We start from the raw sequence: 21,611 nt of genomic DNA, 5'->3' as shown, positions 1-21,611 counted from the left end.
GGGTTTGTTTATTGCAGGGGAACCATAAGCCACTTAGAGAATTCCACAGAAGAGCAAACTAAAGCCTCTTAGAGATTCATTTGCCCATGAGGCTCACGTGAGCAGAATAAAGCAACACCAGAGATTTAATCTCTTGGATTTCTCTTGGTTATTGTTTATGTGCTCTTGGTGTTGCCTAAATTCCCCCTACTAGTGAACTGCTAACCTTCAGGCTTCTGGAAGTAGCAAAGGAGGAACAGCATCTTCACAACCTGTGTCAGAGCATTTGCTCACATATCAACATATATATTCAAAGAGCAAATGCCCAACTTCATGACCACTGCAGAGCACCACTCACAGCATTTGCTGGCATCTATATAGCACTATCTCTCTGGATGCTTTTGTGACAATTTGATGAACATTTAATGCACATTTAGCTGGAGGGTTTACAAAATTACCAAAGTACTGGCAAAGTATTGGCATTTGTAGCCTGTTCAAATTAAACTTTTCCTATTGGAGTTTTTTTGAATTTTGCAAAAGAGGAGTTTTCATGAGCTTCACTTATGAGATAGATCTTCTTCCTTCATATAATTTCTTTAAAGTATTGACATTTTTACCACCCTTATTTTTGAATTCTGAAGCACATGCCATTGAGATCTGGATGACTGTCAACTATCAATTAGTGGAGAGAGGTGTGGGGCTGCTCTCTCTTTTAAAGCATTTTTTCCATGCCACTGAGATTTTATAGCAAGTCTCTTATTAACTGGGATGGCTAGAGAATGGGGAGGTCTTGTTACTTGGACAAGGGAAAAGTCTATGAGAAAGCCCATTATGTTAGAACCCTTGGACTTCTTTACAAAATTAATTAGTCCACTTAATGACCTTAGAAAACAAAGTGTGTAGTATTAAACATCACTAAATCTTTCTTTCAGGGCTTGGTGTCTTGCTATGCCTCGGGGTCTTCATTCTGAAGGTTTATTGTTATTCTACAGACCTGCAATTAGAGAAAGGAGGAGACAGGACCCAACCTGGACCTACCTACTCTGGAATTCTCTTCACTAATATCCCTGGGATAAGCTTATTTCCTTTGCAGCAAGATGCACAAGTTCTGGAGCAGCCTGGCAAGGGTTAAATTCTAGCTCCACCATTTACTATTGCACATGTATAACCTTGGGCAGGGGAATTATCTGTTCCTAAATTTTTCTAATCCATAAAAAGGGCAAACAGTAGGTCCTATGACAACTCATTAATGTTCATGTTATGAGTAGGAAATATTCAAACAAAGTATGAAGGATTAGCCAAAATGAACAGCCCAAGGGCACAGTCCCCAACACAGTTCCCACTTCTGACACCAAACTAACTTCTGAACAAGGGCAGTTTCAGGGAGTTCTCAAAGCCACTCCAGATTTGATAATGGGATAAACCTCTAAGAACTCACAGGCCTCACTGAAGGTCATTACACTCATGGTTACAGTTTATTACAGAGAAAGGATACAAACTGGAACCTGCTAAAGGAAGAAACATGTAGGGAAGAGTCTAGGAGGGTTCCAAAAGCAAGGCTTTCATTGTCCTCAGTAAGTGTTAATGCCCTATATTGATGTCTGACAATAAACAGGATCCTGGGGTGTTCATCTGAGCTGTGGTGTGCAGAGTTTTTAGTGGGGCTTCCTTGTATAGTTATTACTATTTTTTGGCTTTACCTGAGGCATGTAGAAGGTCCCAGGTCAGGGATCAAACCTGCACTACAGCAGCGACCTGAGCCACTGCAGTGACAATGCCAGATCCTTAACCCATTCACCCCAAGAGAACTTCTATGCAGGCATGTTTGATTGATGGATTGTGCATGTGGTTGAACTTGGTCTTCAGTCTCCCCACCCCAAGTTTGGACTGAAATCACATGGCCCAGCATCCCACCCTGAATAACAGACACTCTCTTCACTTGGGGAAATACCAAGGGTTTAAAAACTACCACTCAGAAGCTGAGGACAAAGCCTGAATTGTTTATTACATAATCTGGCAGAGAGTAAGTACTTCCCTAATATGTGTGATTATCATTATGATGTAAGGAATAACTGTTACCCACTACTAGACCCAACAATGATCATCTTGCTATATTTGTTGTTGACTCTTTATAGATAAATATATGTGTACAAATGGTGTACACACATATATTATACAATATATATGCTTATTTTCAAACAATTCAGATGTAGATATAGGAATATATATATATATACACACAAACATATATATGAATTGTTTGAAAATAAGTTGCAGCTCTCACAATCCTTCATCTCTTAAAAAAAAAAATTAGCACATATTCCAAGAGAATAACCACAATACCATATTTCACCTTAGAAAACTAATGATAGTTCCCTAATATGCAATATCCAGACTATATCCTAACTAAAAGGAAAATATGAGTTAAGTGAGGAATCTAGTTGTCTGCCGAACTCCTCTTCCCAGAACTCCACGCTCATCCTGTCTCTCCCCTGTGGAAGGGTCTATGGGGGCTCTACACTTCACGTCTAAGCACTGGTAGAGGCCTCTCTGACCATGTGGATGGCACCTGCCCAGTCTACAACAGCTCGCTTCCACAGACACGACAGAAACTTTCCCAAGGGCTTCCTGTATGTCGGGCCCAGCCCCTGCGTGCACTGCTTGCCACCAGCAACCCTCTCCTCCAGTCACACGGGTTTCCAACTTTCCCACACAAACTGTGGTTCACTGACACCTAGGAGGACATGGCCTCTCATCCAGGCCTTTAGAAGTGCCCTAGGTCAGTGCATTTCTAATGCACGGGTCCAGCCAATGAGCCAATAGGCCTTAGAAGCTGCCCAAATTGGTGAGGTGATGGCCACCAAGATGGGTCCCACATGCCCTGCAGCCACCCTCCCCCATCAAAAAAGGATAACTGGTATCCTGCTTCTCTGAAAAAATGGTTTTAAAAGCTATTGCTGGAGTTCCCGTTGTGGCTCTGTGGTAACGAACCTGACTAGTATCCATGAGGATATGGGTTCAATCCCTGGCCTCACTCAGTGGTATAGGGATCAGGAGTTGCTGTGAGCTATAGTGTAGGTGGCAGATGTGGCTGGGAACCTGTGTTGCTCAGGTAACCAAACCATGGTTTTGGAAGATGAATCTATTCCAGGTATGTCTTATGTCATGTTCTTCCCTCCAGCCTTGGTAAATTTTGTCCCCTGTCCGACAAGTCCTTCTGCTATTCCCGGACCTGCCCTGACCTCCTTCAAAAATAGGGAGCACACATGCTTTCTTTACCACAATCCTGCCACAGCTGCTCAATGTGGTTCTCTTCTCTGGTCTTCCAGGGCCTTTTCAGGCTGAACTGCACACATCGAACACTTGAGGTTTTTTTTTACCCTGAATTATTATTTTTTTTAATGCACACGAATTTTGCCTCCCTTCAAGGTAGTAGTACTTTTTTTGTTTGCTTGTTTTTGTCTTTTTAGGGCAGCACCCTCAGCACATGGAGGTTCCCAGGCTAGGGGTTGAATCCGAGCTATAGCCGCTGGCCTATGCCAGAGCCACAGCAACACCAGATCCAAGCCGAGTCTGCAACTTATACCACAGGTCACGGCAATGCTGGATCCTTAACCCACTTGAGTGGGGTTGGGATCGAACCTGCATCCTCATGGATACTAGTCAGATTCATTTCCACTGAGCCATGATGGGAATTTTGGTTGTAGTACTTCGAGAGTGGGCCAAACAAGCAGGACTTTTCATTTGGTTCACCTAAACTGTTCGTAAACACTAACTACTATGTACTGGGCACCGGATTATAAGAATGCTTTGGCAAATATAAGAAGGAAAATCTCCCTGCCTTCAGAGGCTCCAAAATCTACTTGAGGAAATAGATAAGGGAACATGGTACTTCAGTACCAGACAGAATGGATAAGTATACAATATTGGTCAAGACAGGTGCTCTGAGATTGCACAAGGCAAAGCAACTCATGGTGACAGAAGAGATCAGTCAAGTGTCAATTTGTTTCTGTCCTCTATGTAGTCACTCATTGTAGTCACTCACCAGTTGTTGATTAACTGAGGATTTTATGCAATTTGATGAATCAGCACCCAGCTCACTGTAAAAAGAAACAAACAAAAACCCAGAGGTGTATATGGGCCAAAGACCTGTCTGTTATTACTTCTTTAGTAAAGTGCTCAGAGCACAATTAGCTGCTTGACAGTGGCTGGTTAAATGTTGTTCATGGGGGTTTTGTATATGCTAAGTACACCAGTTTTTAAGAGTCCCATTCATTACCAATTACCCAAGTTGAATTCCATCAAAAAGAATGAATGCCAATTTGAAAGTTCTACCTTATCCTGATTTAGATCCTACAATGAGAAAACCTCAAACACTTCACAGGAGAAAAAAAAAAAAAAAGCAATTCTTTTGGAGTTCAAAGGAGACTCGTCTCTAAGAACAAAACTGCATCAGACAGGTACCCATAAAGGTTGGTTTCATCTTTGAGGCCTCCGTCCTCCCATCCTCCACTCTCCCCAAATTCTGTTTTCCCTTTCAAGTCATTCCAGTTGTATGATGGACTAGAATCTTCTAGTCCAAACAGACATTGGTGGAAGAGCCATAGGAAGAACTCAAGACCAATTATTTCCAGGAAGTACAACTAAACATTTATGCCAAACCCAAAAGGTCATTATTCATGGGCACTCTATAGCAACCAGGTGAATAATGTTTTGAAAATACTATTCAATAAGTTAACTTATTTCATTTTATGTGTGTGTGTTTATGGCTCAAATCTTTTGTAAAATGAAATCCATTAGAATAATTATACAAAGGTTTTATTGTGGAACAGGTTAGGATTCGGAGATGGCTCTTATAAATACACATTTATTTGTGTTACTAAGTAACTAATGATGTTGGCTTTCCCACTAGATTCTAAGCTCAGTAAGAGCAGGACACTGACCTTCTCACCACTGCAAACAAACCCAAAGCCTTGCAAAATGCCCAACATTTAGACATTCTGTATGTTCTTAATGAATAGATGAAGGTGGAAGACAGACTATGGTGCAAACCTGAAGTGCTCTTTGCCCTGCAAACATACTTATTACAGATCAGGATGAATTCACCAGAAGAGACACTAACAAAATTTGCACAAGGGGTAAAGACTGAGGAGAAGTACCAGTCAAACCACGTGAAATTGCTGTTTTTAAATTTCATAGAGAAAATAAGATGAGCATTTCATATAGATCAACCTAATATGATTGTTTCAAAATTTTTCTGCTCCCATTTCTCAACCATCTGAATTCATGAGAAAAAGTTTTTTTGGCTAAGGCGTGCAGTGGCTTGATGTAGGATCTCGGTTCCTAGGAATTGAACCCAGGCTTCAGCAGTGAAAGCACCAATTCCTAACCACTAGACCACCAGGGAACTCCCTGAGACAAATTTAAATACATTACATTTTAAAAAGAGACAGCAATCTTGAAAGGATATCTATAGATATCCTATCTATAAAGATGGCTGAGAGAAACCGAGGTGTTTCCAAGGAGATGAAACAGGTGTCTTCAGATGTTTGGAGGACCGTAGGGGGATGGGGAGAGAATCAGTTCCCCCCAACCCCAGTAGACCTGGTGCCAACAGCTGGAATCTACGAGGATACAGTTCTCAGCTCAACAATAAGTAAGTACTTTGTAGCCCTCAGAGCTATTTCAGTGCTAACTTATTCATGACTGAAGGAATTCTATAAATTTGAGAAAGTTTGCTTGTCTTGTTATAAAGGGGAATCTAAACCATCTCAGAGGGCAACAAGATGACTGCAAGGGCTCCTCCCATCCTCAGCATTGGTGGCTCGGCTTCAAGAAGTCCCATCAACCTCAGTCCAGGCGTATTTATCTCTAAGTGAATATTTTCTGTTCAACTGTTAAGTAATTTGTGATCTCGAAAGAAAAGTATTATAGGAAATAGTGTAACTGTTCAGGAAAAGTGAAGTTGGGTCTGAATTAAAAGTAAGTATACAGGTCAAACTAATACTGTCCTAAGAACTACTGTTATTATTGTTAAGAAATACTGTTGTCCTCACCCAACAGAAAGATGTTCTTCAAGTATCAGTGTTTTAAAAGGCTTTAGCTTAGGAGTTCCCATTGTGGCTCAGCAGGTTAAGGACCCAACGCAGTCTCTATGAGGATGTGGCTTCAATCCCTGGCCTCCCTCAGTGGGTTAAGAATGTGATGTTGCTATGGCTGTGGTGTAGGCTCGCAGCTGCAGCCCTGATTCAAATCCTAGTCTGGGAACTTCCATATACTGCAGGTGTGGTCATAAAAAGAAAAAAATAAAAGGCTTTAGCTTAAATACAAATAAAATGAAATAAAGACAGTTTAATTTTTGCATTAATTCCAAGGAATACTAGCCTGAATTGTAGTTTATCAGTTTGCATGACACTGTCCGATTAGCTGAATTTAGAAACAAACATAGTAATGGCATAATTCTGAGCTTGGTTCTTCCCTGTCTATTGATGACCGCATTGGGTTCAACAAATATTTATTGTTTCTCTACCATGTCTCAAAGGTGAATGAGATCATGCTCACTCCTCTCAAGGAGTTAACATTCCACCTGCTCCTTGCTTTGACTCAGAATACTTCTGGAACACTTACTTGGGACCACTGAACACCTGTAACACCCTATAAAGTAATTGCTATTTTTATTCTCATTTATGGATGGAACCTCTAAGATACACAGAGTACAGACAGACTGAGTAATCTATTTATGGTCATACAGCCAGTAAGAAACAAAGACAGGATTTGAACCCAAGCAGTCCAGTTTCCAAGTTCACAAGCTTAACCATTACATGCTAGTGCTTTTGATATGAACCACAATTCTTCCTTTCACACTGTTGAGAGGAGACTCACTGACCCAAGGCTGACTGCTAGGACAGACAGACCTGACACATGCTCATCAGAGCGTATCTACAAGAGCGTATCTACAAGGCCAATTTCCACTCAGTTGGCATTTACAGAAAACCTACTGCATTTTAGGCATTCTTGGGATGTGATTTCAGAGTGACTATTTCATTCAACCTAACAGCTTTGTCAAACAGATATTATCTCTGCTCTAAGGATGAGAGAATGAGAGGCAGAAGTTAAATGACCTGTCTGGTCCATGCAATTAGTGAGAAGTGGTGCTGAGATTTAAACCCAGACCTTCTGATTCTAAGACCTGTGCTTTCAATATCTTTATAAATGCCACTTTAAAAAGTGTACAAGTTGGTGGTTTTTAGTGGAGTCACAAGGATATGCAACCATCACAGCTAATTCCAGAACTTTTCATCATTCCCAAAAAACTCTGTACCCATTGTCAGTCACTTCCCACTCTCCCCTCCCCCTTCCTTCTGGTCACCATGAATCTACTTTCTGCCATTGTGAATTTGCCAGTTTGCGTCATTTCATATGCATGTGATCATATACTAAGTGATTTTGGTGACTGCCTTCTTTCACTAGCATGATGTTATTGTGGTTCAACTTTGTAGTGGTCTGAACCAGTATTTCAGTCATTTTTATGGCTGAATAATATTCCACTGAGATGTTCAGTGAATGGACTCATCCATGAATAGACATCTGGATTTTTCAACTTTCTGGAAAATAAAAAACAACTGCTATAAACTTTCATGCACACGTTTTTGAGTGAATATGTGTTTTCAATTCTCCTGGGGCTATATACTGAGGAGTAGAATTTCAGAGATATTTAACTTTTTGAGGAGCTTCCAAACCCTTCTTCAAAGATGCTGCTTTACACTATTCACAATAGCCAAGACATGGAAACAACCTAAGTGACCATCAATAGATGAGTGGATTAAGTAGATGTGAAACATATATACAGTGGAATACCACTGAGCCATAAAAATGAACAAAATAATGCCATTTGCACCAAAATGGATGCAACTAGAGATTCTCACACTAAGTGAAGTAAGTCAGAAAGAGAAAGACAAATACCATATGATATTTAGACTCCACTTATATGTGGACTCTAAAATATGACACAAATGAATCTAAGAAACAGAAATAGACTCACATAGAGAACAGACTTGTGGTTGCCAAAGGGGAGGGGGAGGGAGTGGGATGGACTATGAGTTTGGGGTTAGTAGATGCAAATGATTACATGTAGAATGGATAAGCAATGAGGTCCCTACTGCACAGGGAACTCTATTCAATCCCTTGTGATAGAACATGATGGAAGATAACATGAGAAAAAGAATGTATATATATATATATGACTGGGTCACTTTGCTGTACAGCAGAAATTGACACCACATTGTAAATCAACTATAACTTAATAAAAAAATTAAAAAATAAAAGAAGAGACACCTTAGCACAGGTGAATGCTATGAATTGGATGACCTCCGTAGGCTTGCTGGGACTGGCAACCTGAGGGATGGCACTTGTTGTCTAGCCAAGGGTGATGTCCCCTAAAATTGGGGGACAGGAAGAAAATCTTCATTTTATAACCAAGTTTCAAAACTCCTTAATTATGTAAATGCACATTCAAGATTTTATGAAATAGTCCACCTACTGTTGGACCAGTGTATCTTGATTTTTAGTTTACACTATCTTTTCACAGAATGTAAACTTGGGAATTTCAGAGCTCCCTGCTCCTGGAAGCCCACTCTTCCTTCACCACAACCCATGGGCCAGCCTCAGGGAGAATGTCAGGACTACCACATACAACTGGACAAGCCGTGCGCTGCTCAACTGCAGGGAGGCACCACTTGACTCAAAGTCACCATAGATTCCTAGAGTTGCTAGGATTTGGCAACATATTAGCAGACAAGTATTTTGGAGAACATGTATTTTTCTAATGTACATACCCACCAAAGGAGTAAGCAGTGTGCAATGGATGGGATTCCCAAAACTTCCTTGCATCTGCAGGCAGTGTAGCTGTCAGGTCTTCATGTTCTAGGGAACCAATGCAGGGCTCCTGGGTTATTTTGGTAGCTGTTTGCTTTGTAGTATTCCCTTGCTTTGTCAGTATGACAGTGATACCAATAAACTTTAAGAGACAAATACCATACAGAACCTCTGATCTTTGTGTTTCAACTAAAAGTAACGGCATCAATGGTCATTGTAAAATAATGACTTAAAATGCATTGAGGTTCCTGTTGTGGTGCAGTGGAAACAAATCCGACTAGGAACCATGAGGATGAGGGTTCAATCCCTGGCCCCACTCAGTCGGTTAAGGATCTGGTGTTGCCATGAGCTGTGTTGTAGGTCGCAGACACGGCTCAGATCCTGTGTTGCTGTGGCTATGGTGTAGGCCAGCAGCTATAGCTCTGATCCGACCCCTTGCCCAGGAACCTCCATATGCCGCAGGTGCAGCCTTAAAAAGCAAAAAAAGAAAAAAAAAACAAAAAAACGCACTGATTTCCCAACAGGAAAAGAGAAAACCATCTCAATTCAAAGAAAAAATTCAGGTGACATTAAACATGAAAAGCTCATATGTTTAGTAATAGTGATAAAATAAATTTAAATTTAAAACAGTAAAGCATTTAGTTTTCATTTACGAGACTGACCAAAACAAAGAGTGCTGACAAAGGCAGGAAGTGATGGCATTTATGTGCTGTTGATGGAAGTGGGTGAGAACCATTTTTTTGGCAATCGTCAAAACATCAAATGTATATTTCCTATGATCGGACATTCCACTTCTAGGAAATTATTTAATTAGTAAAAATATATGAGTAGGCAAAGCTGTGTGTACAAGACTGTTTTACTGCAGTACCAATGGCAGCCCTGCAGTACTAATCTTTATCTCCAAGATTTACCAGTTGACTTAAATTCCAAATAGAATGTATAGATTCCCTCTTTTAAAAATTGTGTATATGTACATGTACAAATGTGTGTACATATACACACGTGGACATAGGAAAATAAAGAAAATGGTGGGCAGTGATCACCTTTGAGAGAAAGGGATGGTGAAAAAGGGACTTCGATTTTTTAACTTACATATCATTGTAATCTCTGCTGTTTAAAAAAAAAAAATGCCTGTATCACTTCTGTAATTTTTAAAAAAGTAAACCTAGGAAGTTTATACTCTACTTCTGAATTGGAAGCTAGCCAGGAATGAACTTCAACTGTGTACCATCTTCACGTTGAAAATATCTTTGTAAAGTGTTCACAGGACAGCAGCTATTTTTCTTTGGGGCAAAAGTGGTTTGGGGTATAGCTAACACTCATGAGTTAATAAGATACATTTCAGAATCAGAAGGCAAAGAAACTATAAATGAGATTATTCTGTACCTAATGTGGTTGATATCTGCCAGAGATTAATGGCAAACTTAGGATAATGACACAGGTGTGAATTCTGACCCCAAAACATCCACCCGAGAAGGGAGCTTATTTTTGCTCAGAACCAAAACAGAAGCGCATCAAAGGCCCAGAGGAACTGCCGCCACCTTTTTACAAGAGTTCCTGAGCAGCCCAGGCAATAATTATTCTCCATCTTAAAAGATTCAAGTCTTCATCTAAGAGCCATATGCAGATGTCAGCTTTTCTGGGATGTCCATGAAGTTACCAAACTTCTCAGGAATGCAAACAAACAAACAACAAAAAAAAAATATGTGCATTTATAAAACAGCTCCTCTGCTCCTGGGACTGCTATGTCCTTCCAGAAACAGGAGGATACTGCTAGGTTTATGTTCTTCCGAAGTTCCTATGTTGAAATCCTAACTGCCAAAGATGATGGTGTTAGGAGGTGAGGCCTTTCGGAAGGTCTTAAGTTGTGAGCCTGGCACCCTCGGGAAGGCCGTTAGCATTCTTAGAAAAGAGATCCACAGCCGCTCCCCCATCTGAGGCCTGAAGAGGACCCTGCCCCTGTCCTTCTAAACCCTGATCTCAGACTTCCAGGCTCCAGAACTGTGAGGAAGAAATTTGTTGTTTATAAGCCGCCCTATCTGTGGTATTTCGTTATAGCAGCCTGAACAGACTAAGACTGACGCTATCCCAAAGACCAGGTTCAAGTCCCCATTTTTCTCCTTCCTCTGGGCCTGAAGCAAAGTACATATTCTATTTCTTAGCTTAGAAAGCAGCTCCAATAATACCTAGCCCAACTGTCTTAGGTTGACACAAGGCTGCAGTGGGCTCATGCCAGTAAAGAGCTTTGAAAATTGTAACCAGTGGGAAAATATTTTGACACAAGTGTAACTTTTTATTATTTTGAACCTGGGAATATTGTGAAGGCTGAATTCTTGTTTATGGTCTTTCACTAGTTTGGGTTTAGCGGACCACTTTCCTATTTATAAGGATTTCAACAAATAGTGTTTTATTAAGTCTTATTGTATGGTAACTATCGCTGGGCACTTCTGGTACAAAGTATATTAGGTGTAATTCTTTTACATTGGCACTCCTAGATAACTTTATGAAAATGACATTTTCAAAGGCCAGAAAATTAAGAAACAATCCTGTTTGACTTATTAGAGAGCCCATCATGGGACAGACTGGAGAAATTCTTTACATCTTCTGCCGCAATAAAATGAAACACTGTCTAAAACTGAGCAAAGACACTACTTAGAGGCAGGTATTTTGCAGGCAAGAAAACCTTTTATTTTAAACCACAAATAGTCAGCAGGTGGCCACAACTATCCATGTTTCATTAAAATCACATAAAACCTAGGTACAAAAGCACCACTGATTATTGCTCTAGAAAAACTGCATGAAAAAATTCAAATACGCACAGTAAAAACACCACTGTATGCACAGGACTACATTTTTAAAGCAAGTGCATGGAATGCTGAATCAATCTTACAGACAGCTTCCAATATGAAATTGATATTTATTTTACTCCAGGATGATGGAAATTTCCAAAAAGCATGACTACGAGAAGGTAAAATGTCCATCCTTATATATTTTTGTATGCCAACTAGTAGAGTCCTAAAAAAATTAGCATTTACAAAATCCTCGGTAAAAATAGCTTTTAAAAGTTGTCCCAAGAGGTACATAAAATCAACCCCAATTTTCATGACAATTCATTCGCCCTCGTTAGCTACAGATTCAGTTTTCTGTGCCTGTGAAAAAAAAGAAAGGAAAACAAGAGAGAGATCGTTACTATTAAACCTACTGAAAAGCCTGAGAAACATTCCCGTCCACCCCACCCAACACACACTCTCCGGAACACCTGTTTTTGAGCAGCTCTCCTGCAAAACCTACTTCAACTCTGGGTGTAAAAACAGGCAAGGCAGGAATATATTATACAAACACTTGGCTGCATGTATTGCTTTCTGCTTTGCAAACAACCACAGCAGCTTTACCTGCAAGCTCCCGCTGTTGGTCATTAAAAAAAAAACAACAAAAAACAAACCACACCACCACACTCCTATCTGATGCTAGTCACTGCAAACATGCGGAATTGTCTACTATACCCTTAACTCGCACTGTTTCAATCTGCCCCTTTACTGACAGTGTGCTGGGTGGGGTACCTCTGGAGGCTGACACATTAACAGCTGAGCGAGAGATGTGGATCTGCAATAACATTACAGGCAATAGAGAGACATGATGAACGTGGGAACGCCGGCTGGAGGATCGAGCAATTGCTTTCAAGACACTGATTCAATCAGTGGGAGGTGGTTAAGGAAAGTACCTCTTCAGCTTTAGTTTCACCATTTTCAGATGGTGCAGTACCTTCCTTTCCAGCTTCGTGCTTTTCCTCCTTCTTCCCTTTAGCACCTTTGTTCATCTTTGTTCCAGGTTCTTTCTAACAGAGGATCAAAGAAAGCACAGGGAAACGGAGTGTGTCAGATGTGCTGTAGTGTTGGCTAAACTCACCAGCCTCCAACCAAAACGCAGGAAGAAGCATGACCAGGGCCAACAGGGTGGCTTTTAAGGGGAAATGGAAACCCAGTTTCTCTGAGCTTTCAGTGAGTGGCACTGAGGCTCCATGAAAACGTTAACAGGTGGCTTAGAAAGTCCACTGGACTATCCCTCCTGGGAAAGTGATGATTCTGCCTACGTGCCTGTTTGGTGAGCCTCTCTCTTGCTAAAGCCAGAAGTGGTCCTGCCGTGGGCAGGCAGCAACGAGGGGATGTGGTGAAGGCAGGGCAGTTTCCAGCAAGAGAAACAATGCACGTGGGGGCCTGGGGCTTAAGTGACAAGAAAGCTGAGAAAGCCCTTGAGGATGAAGGCCCAGGATAAACAACAAGGCCCTACCATAGAACACGGGACTATATTCAATATCCTTAGATAAACTGTGATAAAAAGAATACAAAAAAGAATGTATATCTATGTATAACTGAGTCACTTTGCTGCATAGCAGAAATGAACACAACACTGTCCATCAAGAGACTTCAATTAAGAAATTAAATAAATAGATAAAATTAAAATAAAAGCATACCTCTAATTTTCAGATCCCAAAAAAGGAAAGAAAGAAAAAGAAAGAAAAAAAGAAAGAAAGAAAGAAAGCAAGAAAGAAAGAAAGAAAGACAAAGAAGGCCCAGAGGAAGAAGAATGCCTGATTTTAAGACCCAGCCAGCCACGTAACTGAGCTCCACTTCAGAATCACCTACTCTCACCACAATACACATTGTTTCAAACACTCCACAAGGAAGGTCGCTCTGAAGGGCAGGGCACAGAAAAGCCATGTGAGGGGGTACATTTCTTAATAACTCTGTGCTGCAGTTACTTCGTCTGCAAAACAGGATATGTGCACCCACCTCCACAGGACTGCTGTGAGGGTTACACGCGAGAAGCAATCAGTACAGGGCGTGGCACAGGCTAAGGGCCTTATAACTGTTGGCTGGTATTGACCTGCTGGCATTCATTGTTCTCCGATCATTACTAGGCATATCAGTCCAGCCTCCTCAGACCAGTTATATGAAGTCAGAAGCTTCTCCCAATCCCCCCAGCTGTGGGCAGCAGTGTCGCCCAGCCTGGCTCACCCTGTCCCAGCATTGGGTCAACTGTGAAAGTAGTTTAACTGCAAAGGCAGTAAACCACAGAAGGCAGCTACCAAACCCTGCCCTGGACTTGAGGCATCTCAGAGCCACATGCTCCAACTTCCTCTGCTTCGTGGACCAAATGGACAACACACTCCTGGTAAAGCCTAACACTGCTCTCTGCCTCCTGAGGAAGCCTGTCTGTGCCTATGGTAAGTTTTCTGGTCCATGCGTTGAGCCTGAATCATTTTTTATTTGTCTTTTTTTTTATGGCCACACCCTGGACATATGGAAGTTTCCAGGCTAGGGGTGGAATCGGAGCTGCAGCTGCCAGCCTACATCACAGCCACAGTAACAGCAGGTCTCAGTTGCATCTGCAACAACCTATACCATAGCTCATAGCAATGCCAGATCCTTGCCCTACTGAGTGAGGCCAGGGATCGAACCCACATCCTCACGGACACTACATCAGGTTCTCAAGCCACTGAGCTACAATGGGAACTTGGAACCCAAATTGTTAAATATGATCTTTCCTCAGGCAACTCTGGGATGTGGAACTGTAACTTATTCACTGATGAAAAAGCCAAGGTCGGGGAGGGAGCAGTTCTTACCTTAGCAGATGTTTTTCTTGGTTTAGGTTCAGGTTTTGGTGGAGCAGGTTTCTGCAAAGATAAATGATACAAATATTGGAAAAGCCAACCCTGGGCACCCAGAGGAACACAGGACTGCCAAAGACAACAGTCCGTTTGGACTATGCCGTCATTCATTAAAAAAAAAAAAAACAAACTCATCCTATTTTCAGCATCAGGTAGCAGCATAATGATCTCACATTTCAGAACTATTTTCATCCTGGGTTCTCAAGTGAACAGAGGTGAGATCTGAAAGCCAACTCATGATTCTGGGTCTAGAACACTCTCTGGGAACAGGTTGGAGCTTCTACGCCAGATGCCTCTGTACTTCCTTTTATCACAGCACAGCAGCAAGAGGAATGACTCAGGCCCTCGGCCAAATGACTCCATGACTTTGGTCACACCGGCCCTCCCCACAGTCCAGAAATTCTAGCACCACGACAGGCAGAGGCCACTCAGGAATGATGGCGGCTGCCTGGGAAGTATTTCAAAACCAGTTCCAAATCCTTCTGCCTCTGATGCAGGTTTCAAGGTCCTGTAACCAAGCTTCTCCCTACTTCCCTCCTCCAAGGGCAGCTGAAGGTGAGAATCTCCTGTTCACCCGGGCCCAAGGCTATCTGCCCCTAGAGCTTATTATTAAGAGCACAATTATAATGATTCAGTGTTAGCTCCCAGACCTCTCCCAGACCTGATGAGCCAAAGAGCCCACCAGGCAACTATTTTTCTCTGGCCTTGTGTGCTTCCTTCCACTTCTGGGTGCAGAGCCCACCTGCTCCCTAGCCCCAGGCCCTTCCACCCAGGGCTTCAGCCCAGCTGCTTCCTAGGGGTCTGGGATGGGTCTCAGAGGCGCTGAGGAAGCTGACACCCAGGCTTTTCTCTAGCAACCTCAGGGTAAATATTTCTCTCATCGAGCAAGGAAAAAATAAGTGTATGTCTCTCCTGGCACTGGGGAGAATGGTCTTTAAATAGAAAACTCTGGCTGGAGTCCCCGCCTGCAGAGAAAAACACACCACATTCTTTTCCAATGCCTCCAGGTGTTCAGGATGATATTGAACTTGGCCCTTTCCATCAAGGGCATAAACTGAAATTGTAGTCAATTCATTTCTCAAAGACTGGCCATTAGACATGACTTCTCAAATCAAAAAAGCAAACTGAGCCTAAAGAGTAGGGGCTGTTTTTATTAATCTTCTGACCACCTGAAATTTGCAGTTTGCTCCCCAAATGTATCAGCTTGCATAGCTCCTCAATTTTTACGATTTAAAAAATTTTAGGAGTTCCCTGGTAGCCTGGTGTGGTGTGAATTCGACCCCAGGCCAGGGAACTTCCGCATAGTGTAGACATGGCAAAAAATAAAAAATAAAATAAAATAAAATTTGGGGCTTCGATATATATTTTTTCTTTTTCAGCTACACCTGAGCCATATGGAAATTCCAGGCCAGGGATCAAATGTGAGCTGCATCTATAAGCTCTGCCATAGCTGCGGCAACCCCAGATCCTTAACCCACTGCACCTGGCTGGGGATGGAACCTGCACCCCAGCAGAGACAATGCCGGATCCTTAACCTGCTGCACCACGGAGGGATCAGCATGCTCTTGTTTCCTCGATTTACAGCAAACATTTTACTTTCATATTATTTTCTATAAGACAGACCTTTCCCCCAAACTCAACATTTGTGTTTTGATGGGATGGGAAATGATGAGATTTTGTAGCCTGTAATCCCACTAGCCTCTGAGGAGGCTCTGTTTCAGCATCACAGGTAATGATGTCAGTGGAAGGGGCTTTTGTTGCTGGATCCTGGTGCTCAGGAAAGCCCTTCTTTTAAATTCTGATTTATTTATTTTTTTTGGTCTTTTTAGGGCTGTACCCACAGCATATGGAGGTTCCCGGGCTAGGGGTCAAATCGGAGCTGTAGATGCTGACCTATACCACAGCCACGACAATGATGGATCCTTAACCCACTGAGCGATGCCAGGGACAGAATCTATCTCCTTATGGATACTAGTCAGATATGTTTCCGCTGAGCCACGACAGTAGCTCCTAAATTTTGATTTTTGACTTAAAAAGCCTACCCCCAGATAGACTAGATATGGCTTTCAGTATAATCTACAGTGAAATTTTAAAAAGAAGTAGAGCATAACTTCTCTACCATGGTGAAAATTACTCCTGGACAAGCACACTGACTTTGAGGGGTTTGGGCAGAATCTGGTTTAACTGGGAAATCACAGCCACACCTCCCAGGCCTTCATTTCCTGTGACTCTGATACTGGGGCTCATGTGAAACACTGGCTCATGCAACCCGAACGTGGCTATTCTTCTGAACTTGTGAGTGATCTTCATATCCATTTATTTTCTTTTCTTTTAAACAGAAATAAGCTTTAGCAAAAATATATTGAGAAGAAAAGCCAGAAACAGTTTTTTGGTTGTTGTCAGTTTTTAGGGCTGCACCTGCAGCATATGGAGGTTCCTAGGCTAGGGGTCGGATTAGAGCTGTAGCCTCAGGCCTACACCACAGCCACAGCAATGCCAGATCCTTAATCCACTGAGTGAGGCCAGGGATTGAACTTGTGTCAGTCCTCATGGGTACTAGTCACGTTTGAGCCATGACAGGAACTCATGTGGTTTTTTTTTGGTTTTTTTTGTTTGGTTTTTTAATTTGTAAAACTAGTTTCCACTACCCATTTCTGCTTGGATTCCCTACACTGTGCCAGGCCCAGGTGTGGGCTGAGGAGGAAATCCATGCTTCCCTGGAGGCCCAAGTATCTTGCAGGTCCTGTGCCATCCAGTCTGGGCATCCATGCCGTTGGCCAAGAGGTCCATGCCTTCCCCCCTACATGGCAGTGGGCAACCCAGGGAAATTAACCAAAGTCTCCCACCAGAGAGCCAGGCTGACCAGACTTGGAAGAGAAGGACTGGTTGGTACATGAGCAGAACAGCAGCAAGGAGCGGTGGAGCCAGGCAGGAGCACAGCGTGGTGAGAAGGGCCGGGCATGTTGGGCTAAGGCTTGCTCACACCTGCCCACTCCAGCTGCAATGATCTTAACCCTTGTCTGGCCCACAGAGGGAGACCCCAAGTAGCAAACTGGGAATCATTACTTTCTCAAAGATTCTCCGGTTCTGAAGTGAGGCTAGAGTGTGTGGATTCAGACAACTTTCAGCACATTCTAAGGTATGAGAAAGAACCAGAATTCCTGTCTCCTTTAGCACATCGGGGATAGAATGCAAGACTAGGACTTTGTTTCAGGTGCTTCTCTCTCTCTTTTTTAAAATTTTATGGAGTTCCTGGGTCAAGGACTGAATCTGAGTCACAGCTGTGACCTATGCTGGATCCTTTAATCCATGTCACCGGGCCAGGGATAGAACTCACACCTCTGCAGCCACCCAAACCACTGCAGTCAGATTCTTAACCCACTGCACCACCACGGGAACCCCTTAATGTGCTTCTTTTGTCACACGGATCCAGCAATATCAAACAACTCCCCGAGTTTGCATTCCCGCCAATGGGGCTGGCACTGTTTCTCTCCAAAACCTCTCATCAAGTGAATTGCTTGGCAACACTGGTCAAAGTTGCTAGAAATTACGACCCAGGGGATTTCCAAAAAAGAAAAAAAAAAAAAACTCAAGGGAAATACCAACATAATCTTCCTTCTGCTGCTTTGCTCCAGGCAGAGGGAAGGTTTGTTCATAAGAACTAACAATAGGTTCCAGAGTACTCACCGCTGACAACCTGGCAGACCGTCTGGTGGGCTACAAAGGAAATGAAAAAAAAAAAAATCTGTTGTTGGTAATTATACACAACCAAGTTGACCTTTAAACATTCAATCTTACTGTCTTACTTCATTGAAAGAACAGAATGCATGAGTAGCATTACCTTCTCCAGGTGAGCACAGCAAAGCACCCCAAGAGCCTTGGGCACTGGGAAACTGAGAGGAAGTGTTTTTAAAGAGGTGCAGGTGCCCATGGCCTTTTGTAGTGGGGGTGTGGTGGGGAGGGCAAGGCAAGGAAGATGCATTTGGACCCCGACTCAAACTATAATCGACCTTTGTGATAAAACTGGCAGCAGGAGCATGGAGGTGCTATTTAGGAGCCAGTTCCAGTCTGACTTGCGTTCCCTGCCCACGGAACTGAAGCTTATAAATGAATACAAAAAGAGACTTATATAATGGTGCAGAAACCGAAATAGCAGGAGTCCTCTGCCTTGTTGCTATATTAGAAAGGAGAATGACGACAAATCTGAGGCAGTTAACAAGAGTCTCCCTTACCTGTGACAAAATAAACACGTTTCTTTATGAAAGGCAGGTATTTAAAGACCTAAAGAGTATAAAAAGCTCACTCACGTTTTCATTCGGAAGTTTACAAATTTGGAGAAACTATGTTGAGATTGTGATTTTTCAAGGAAATCTCTTCTTCAGGGATGGTGCAGGTTAACACCAAACAAACAAACAAACAAACAAAAAAAACACACCAAAAACAAAAAGGCTGCAAAGGATATTTCTAAGAGCACAACTGTTGTAGGTATTTCAGAAAAAAAAAAAAGCCTACAGAATCAATGAATATATCCTCTTCCCATCAGTAAAAGATAGATCCCCACGGGATTTCACTTTCTAAAAGTACAAATGCCGTTCTTTAAACATGTTACAGAAGTAAATACTCCCTACTTTTGTCTGTTTTATTCACTGCTCTATCTTTAGTAGCAGAATAGCTTACCACCTAACATATAGCAGATATGCAAGAATATTGGCTGAAAAAAATGAACTCAAGCTTTTCCTTTATTTGCTGCCTTAGGCAGACTCTGCCTCAGGACAATAGCTTAAATGTTTCAAAGTATCTTTTAAGGGGGTCAGCAAAATAGTGAGCAGGTGCCCTGCCATGACTGCAAGGCATCATGGGATTCTTAGGTCAGTCTAGGTCAGCTGGTCAAGGCCAAAGTGGAAGACATAGTTCTTGTCACCTCCACATCTAGGAACATTCTAGCTGAAAATATCCAGAGGAAGCTAAACTCATGTTTCTTTAAACTATAGAAAGAGATGAATAATGGATAATTAAGTGGATAACTTTAACCCTAGGGTCTCATGGATAGCCTGGAGTTGGACTGGAGGGTAAGAATGTGCAAAGCTGGATACACAGCATGGAGGGGTGCCTGGAGCAGACATTCCACAGGAAAATACCACGGGGTCTGCTGGATTATCACAGGGGCATTCTTTCTGGGAACCTGAACCCCAATACTGCGATGCAATCCCAATCCCAGGATGGTTAATTTAACCACATGAATTGGGTATCTCCAAAGAAAAGGCATCACAATAGCAATTAAATGGGCAGCAAATGGGTATGTTGTGCTTCTTCAATGTGCTTTCAGAGCAGGAAGGGGCATGGAGGACCCTCCAGTTACCAAACAGAGCTTGTCTTAAGGCTTCTGTGTGGCCTCAAGGACAAGCCACCCCACTTCACCCATGAAGTGCAGCCAGCAGGAGTGCTCAGAAGGATGCCCTCCCTCCGAGAGGACAGCTGGCAGCCTCTCTGCTAAAGAGGGGCAAATGGATCCTGTCTGAATCCCTGTGCCCTGGGCGTCCCCTGACGTGTACCACGTTGGTCTCCCCTCCCCTGTGTCTCATGTCTGGACCCCTTCTGCATGGAACCACCTTCTCTTGCATTTCTGAAGCTCCAACGTTTATGGGACCCTCAGTAAACGTGGAGGTGAGGGGGATGGGGTAGCCCCAGACACGGACAGTGAGTGTGAACTTGTCAAGGACACTACTCGCTTGCTCTCCAGTTTGGGGGCTGAAAGGGGGCAAACACATTAACTATCACTTATAACTGCCTCCCTATCTACCAATGAGTTGTCTGGAGTAAGATCTCATTGAGGGGAAGCCCCTCCCTCCTCTCCAGGCACACAGGCTGAAGAGGCAGTGATGTTAGAGCTTATCCCCCCCACACACACGTATTTCCAGACACACATTCCAACCAAAGCACAGTTCTGGGGGGCCTGGAAGCTGTTCCTCCCCAGAGGACTCACCTTCCTTTCCCGATTCAGGTCTAACACAAGAATTTCAAAATAAAAAGTCTAGGAAAGTAATGCAAAACCCAAGGCTGCTGTTCAGGCTGTCTAAACCGACCTGTCTTTAAAAAAACACATCTTTTACTGTAAAGTCATTTTATTATTTCCTGCCTAAAATTTACCAGCTCTTCTTGCTATGCTATAGATTAAAAAAAAAAAAAAAAAAAAAAAAAAAAGGCTTCTCTTAAATGTCCCTTTTCAGTAACCATCCTAAGGGACTTTGTTCTTCACTGCAGGCAGTGGAGGCTAAGACAAATGTTCGCTCCCAGTCAGCAGTACTAATTATGCACCAAGTCTATACACCTTCCCGGAAAGTTTCATCAGCTTTCACAAGCCTTCCAATCTATAAATGACTGGGCTATATTTATTGAATATAAAATAGACTAGACTGCTCTTTTTCACCCTGAATTTGAAGGATTCATTTGAGACTCAAGGTGGTTGGGTGGACCTACTATGGAAAAAAAGAATTTTTCTCAATTAACAGCACCAATTCACTGTATAGCACAGTGAACTATATTCCGTAGCTTATAACAAACTGTAATGGAAGGAATAATAAAAAAAAGAATATAGGCGGAGTTCCTGCTGTGGTGCAGTGGGTTAAGAATCCCACTTTGGTGAATATGGTTGCTGTGGAGGCGCAGGTTCGATCCCTGGCCCAGAGCAGTGGGTTAAAGGATCTGGCATTGCCACAGCTGCAGCTCAGACTCAATCCCAGGGCCAGGAACTTCCATATGTCATGGGTGTAGCCATAACATTTTTTTAAAAAGAATATATATATATATATATATATATATATACACACACACATATATATGTGTGTATAAATATATATAAATATATATACATATATATATGTATGTATAAATAAATTACTTTTCTATATGCCTGAAACTAACACAACATGGTAAATCAACTATACTCCAGTAATAATAAAAAAAATTCTCTCAATTTGTTGATTGTGGATCCTCAGGAAAAGTGGCCCAAAGTATGGTTCTCAGGAAAAAAAGGAAGGCTTTCAGAATGACAGGTTGCTAAGAGTTACAGAAACAATGTAAGGGTTTGTCA

At 42.3% G+C, this 21,611-nt stretch overlaps 1 protein-coding gene across 5 annotated transcripts in view; it reads right to left on the bottom strand.

Moving 5' to 3' along the window:
- Nucleotides 1-11,518: 11,518 nt before the first annotated feature.
- HMGN3 (high mobility group nucleosomal binding domain 3) overlaps nt 11,519-21,611 on the bottom strand; it is a 37,008-nt gene continuing 26,915 nt past the window's right edge. The window contains exons 3-7 of one of the 5 annotated variants that reach the window (XM_005659421.4): nt 18,209-18,238; nt 14,477-14,527; nt 12,575-12,688; nt 12,357-12,456; nt 11,519-12,002 (exon numbers count right to left, since the gene is read on the bottom strand). In XM_005659421.4, coding sequence (XP_005659478.2) covers nt 11,989-12,002; nt 12,357-12,456; nt 12,575-12,688; nt 14,477-14,527; nt 18,209-18,238 — 309 coding nt within the window. In that variant the 3' untranslated portion in view covers nt 11,519-11,988. Of the gene's footprint in view, nt 12,003-12,190; nt 12,457-12,574; nt 12,689-14,476; nt 14,528-18,208; nt 18,239-21,611 lie in introns of those variants that run through there. The other 4 variants (XM_005659422.4, NM_001244502.1, XM_005659423.4 and 1 more) reach the window with 4 other exon arrangements.

This window comes from Sus scrofa, chromosome 1 (genome assembly GCF_054392235.1).
Source record: "Sus scrofa isolate SSC_HxYL_T2T_F1_AM1 chromosome 1, Sscrofa_HxYL_maternal_Yorkshire_Landrace_v2.0, whole genome shotgun sequence".
Taxonomy (NCBI): domain Eukaryota; kingdom Metazoa; phylum Chordata; class Mammalia; order Artiodactyla; family Suidae; genus Sus; species Sus scrofa.
The sequence above is the reverse complement of the archived record's forward strand: the minus strand, read 5'-3'. Positions and strand labels throughout refer to the sequence as shown.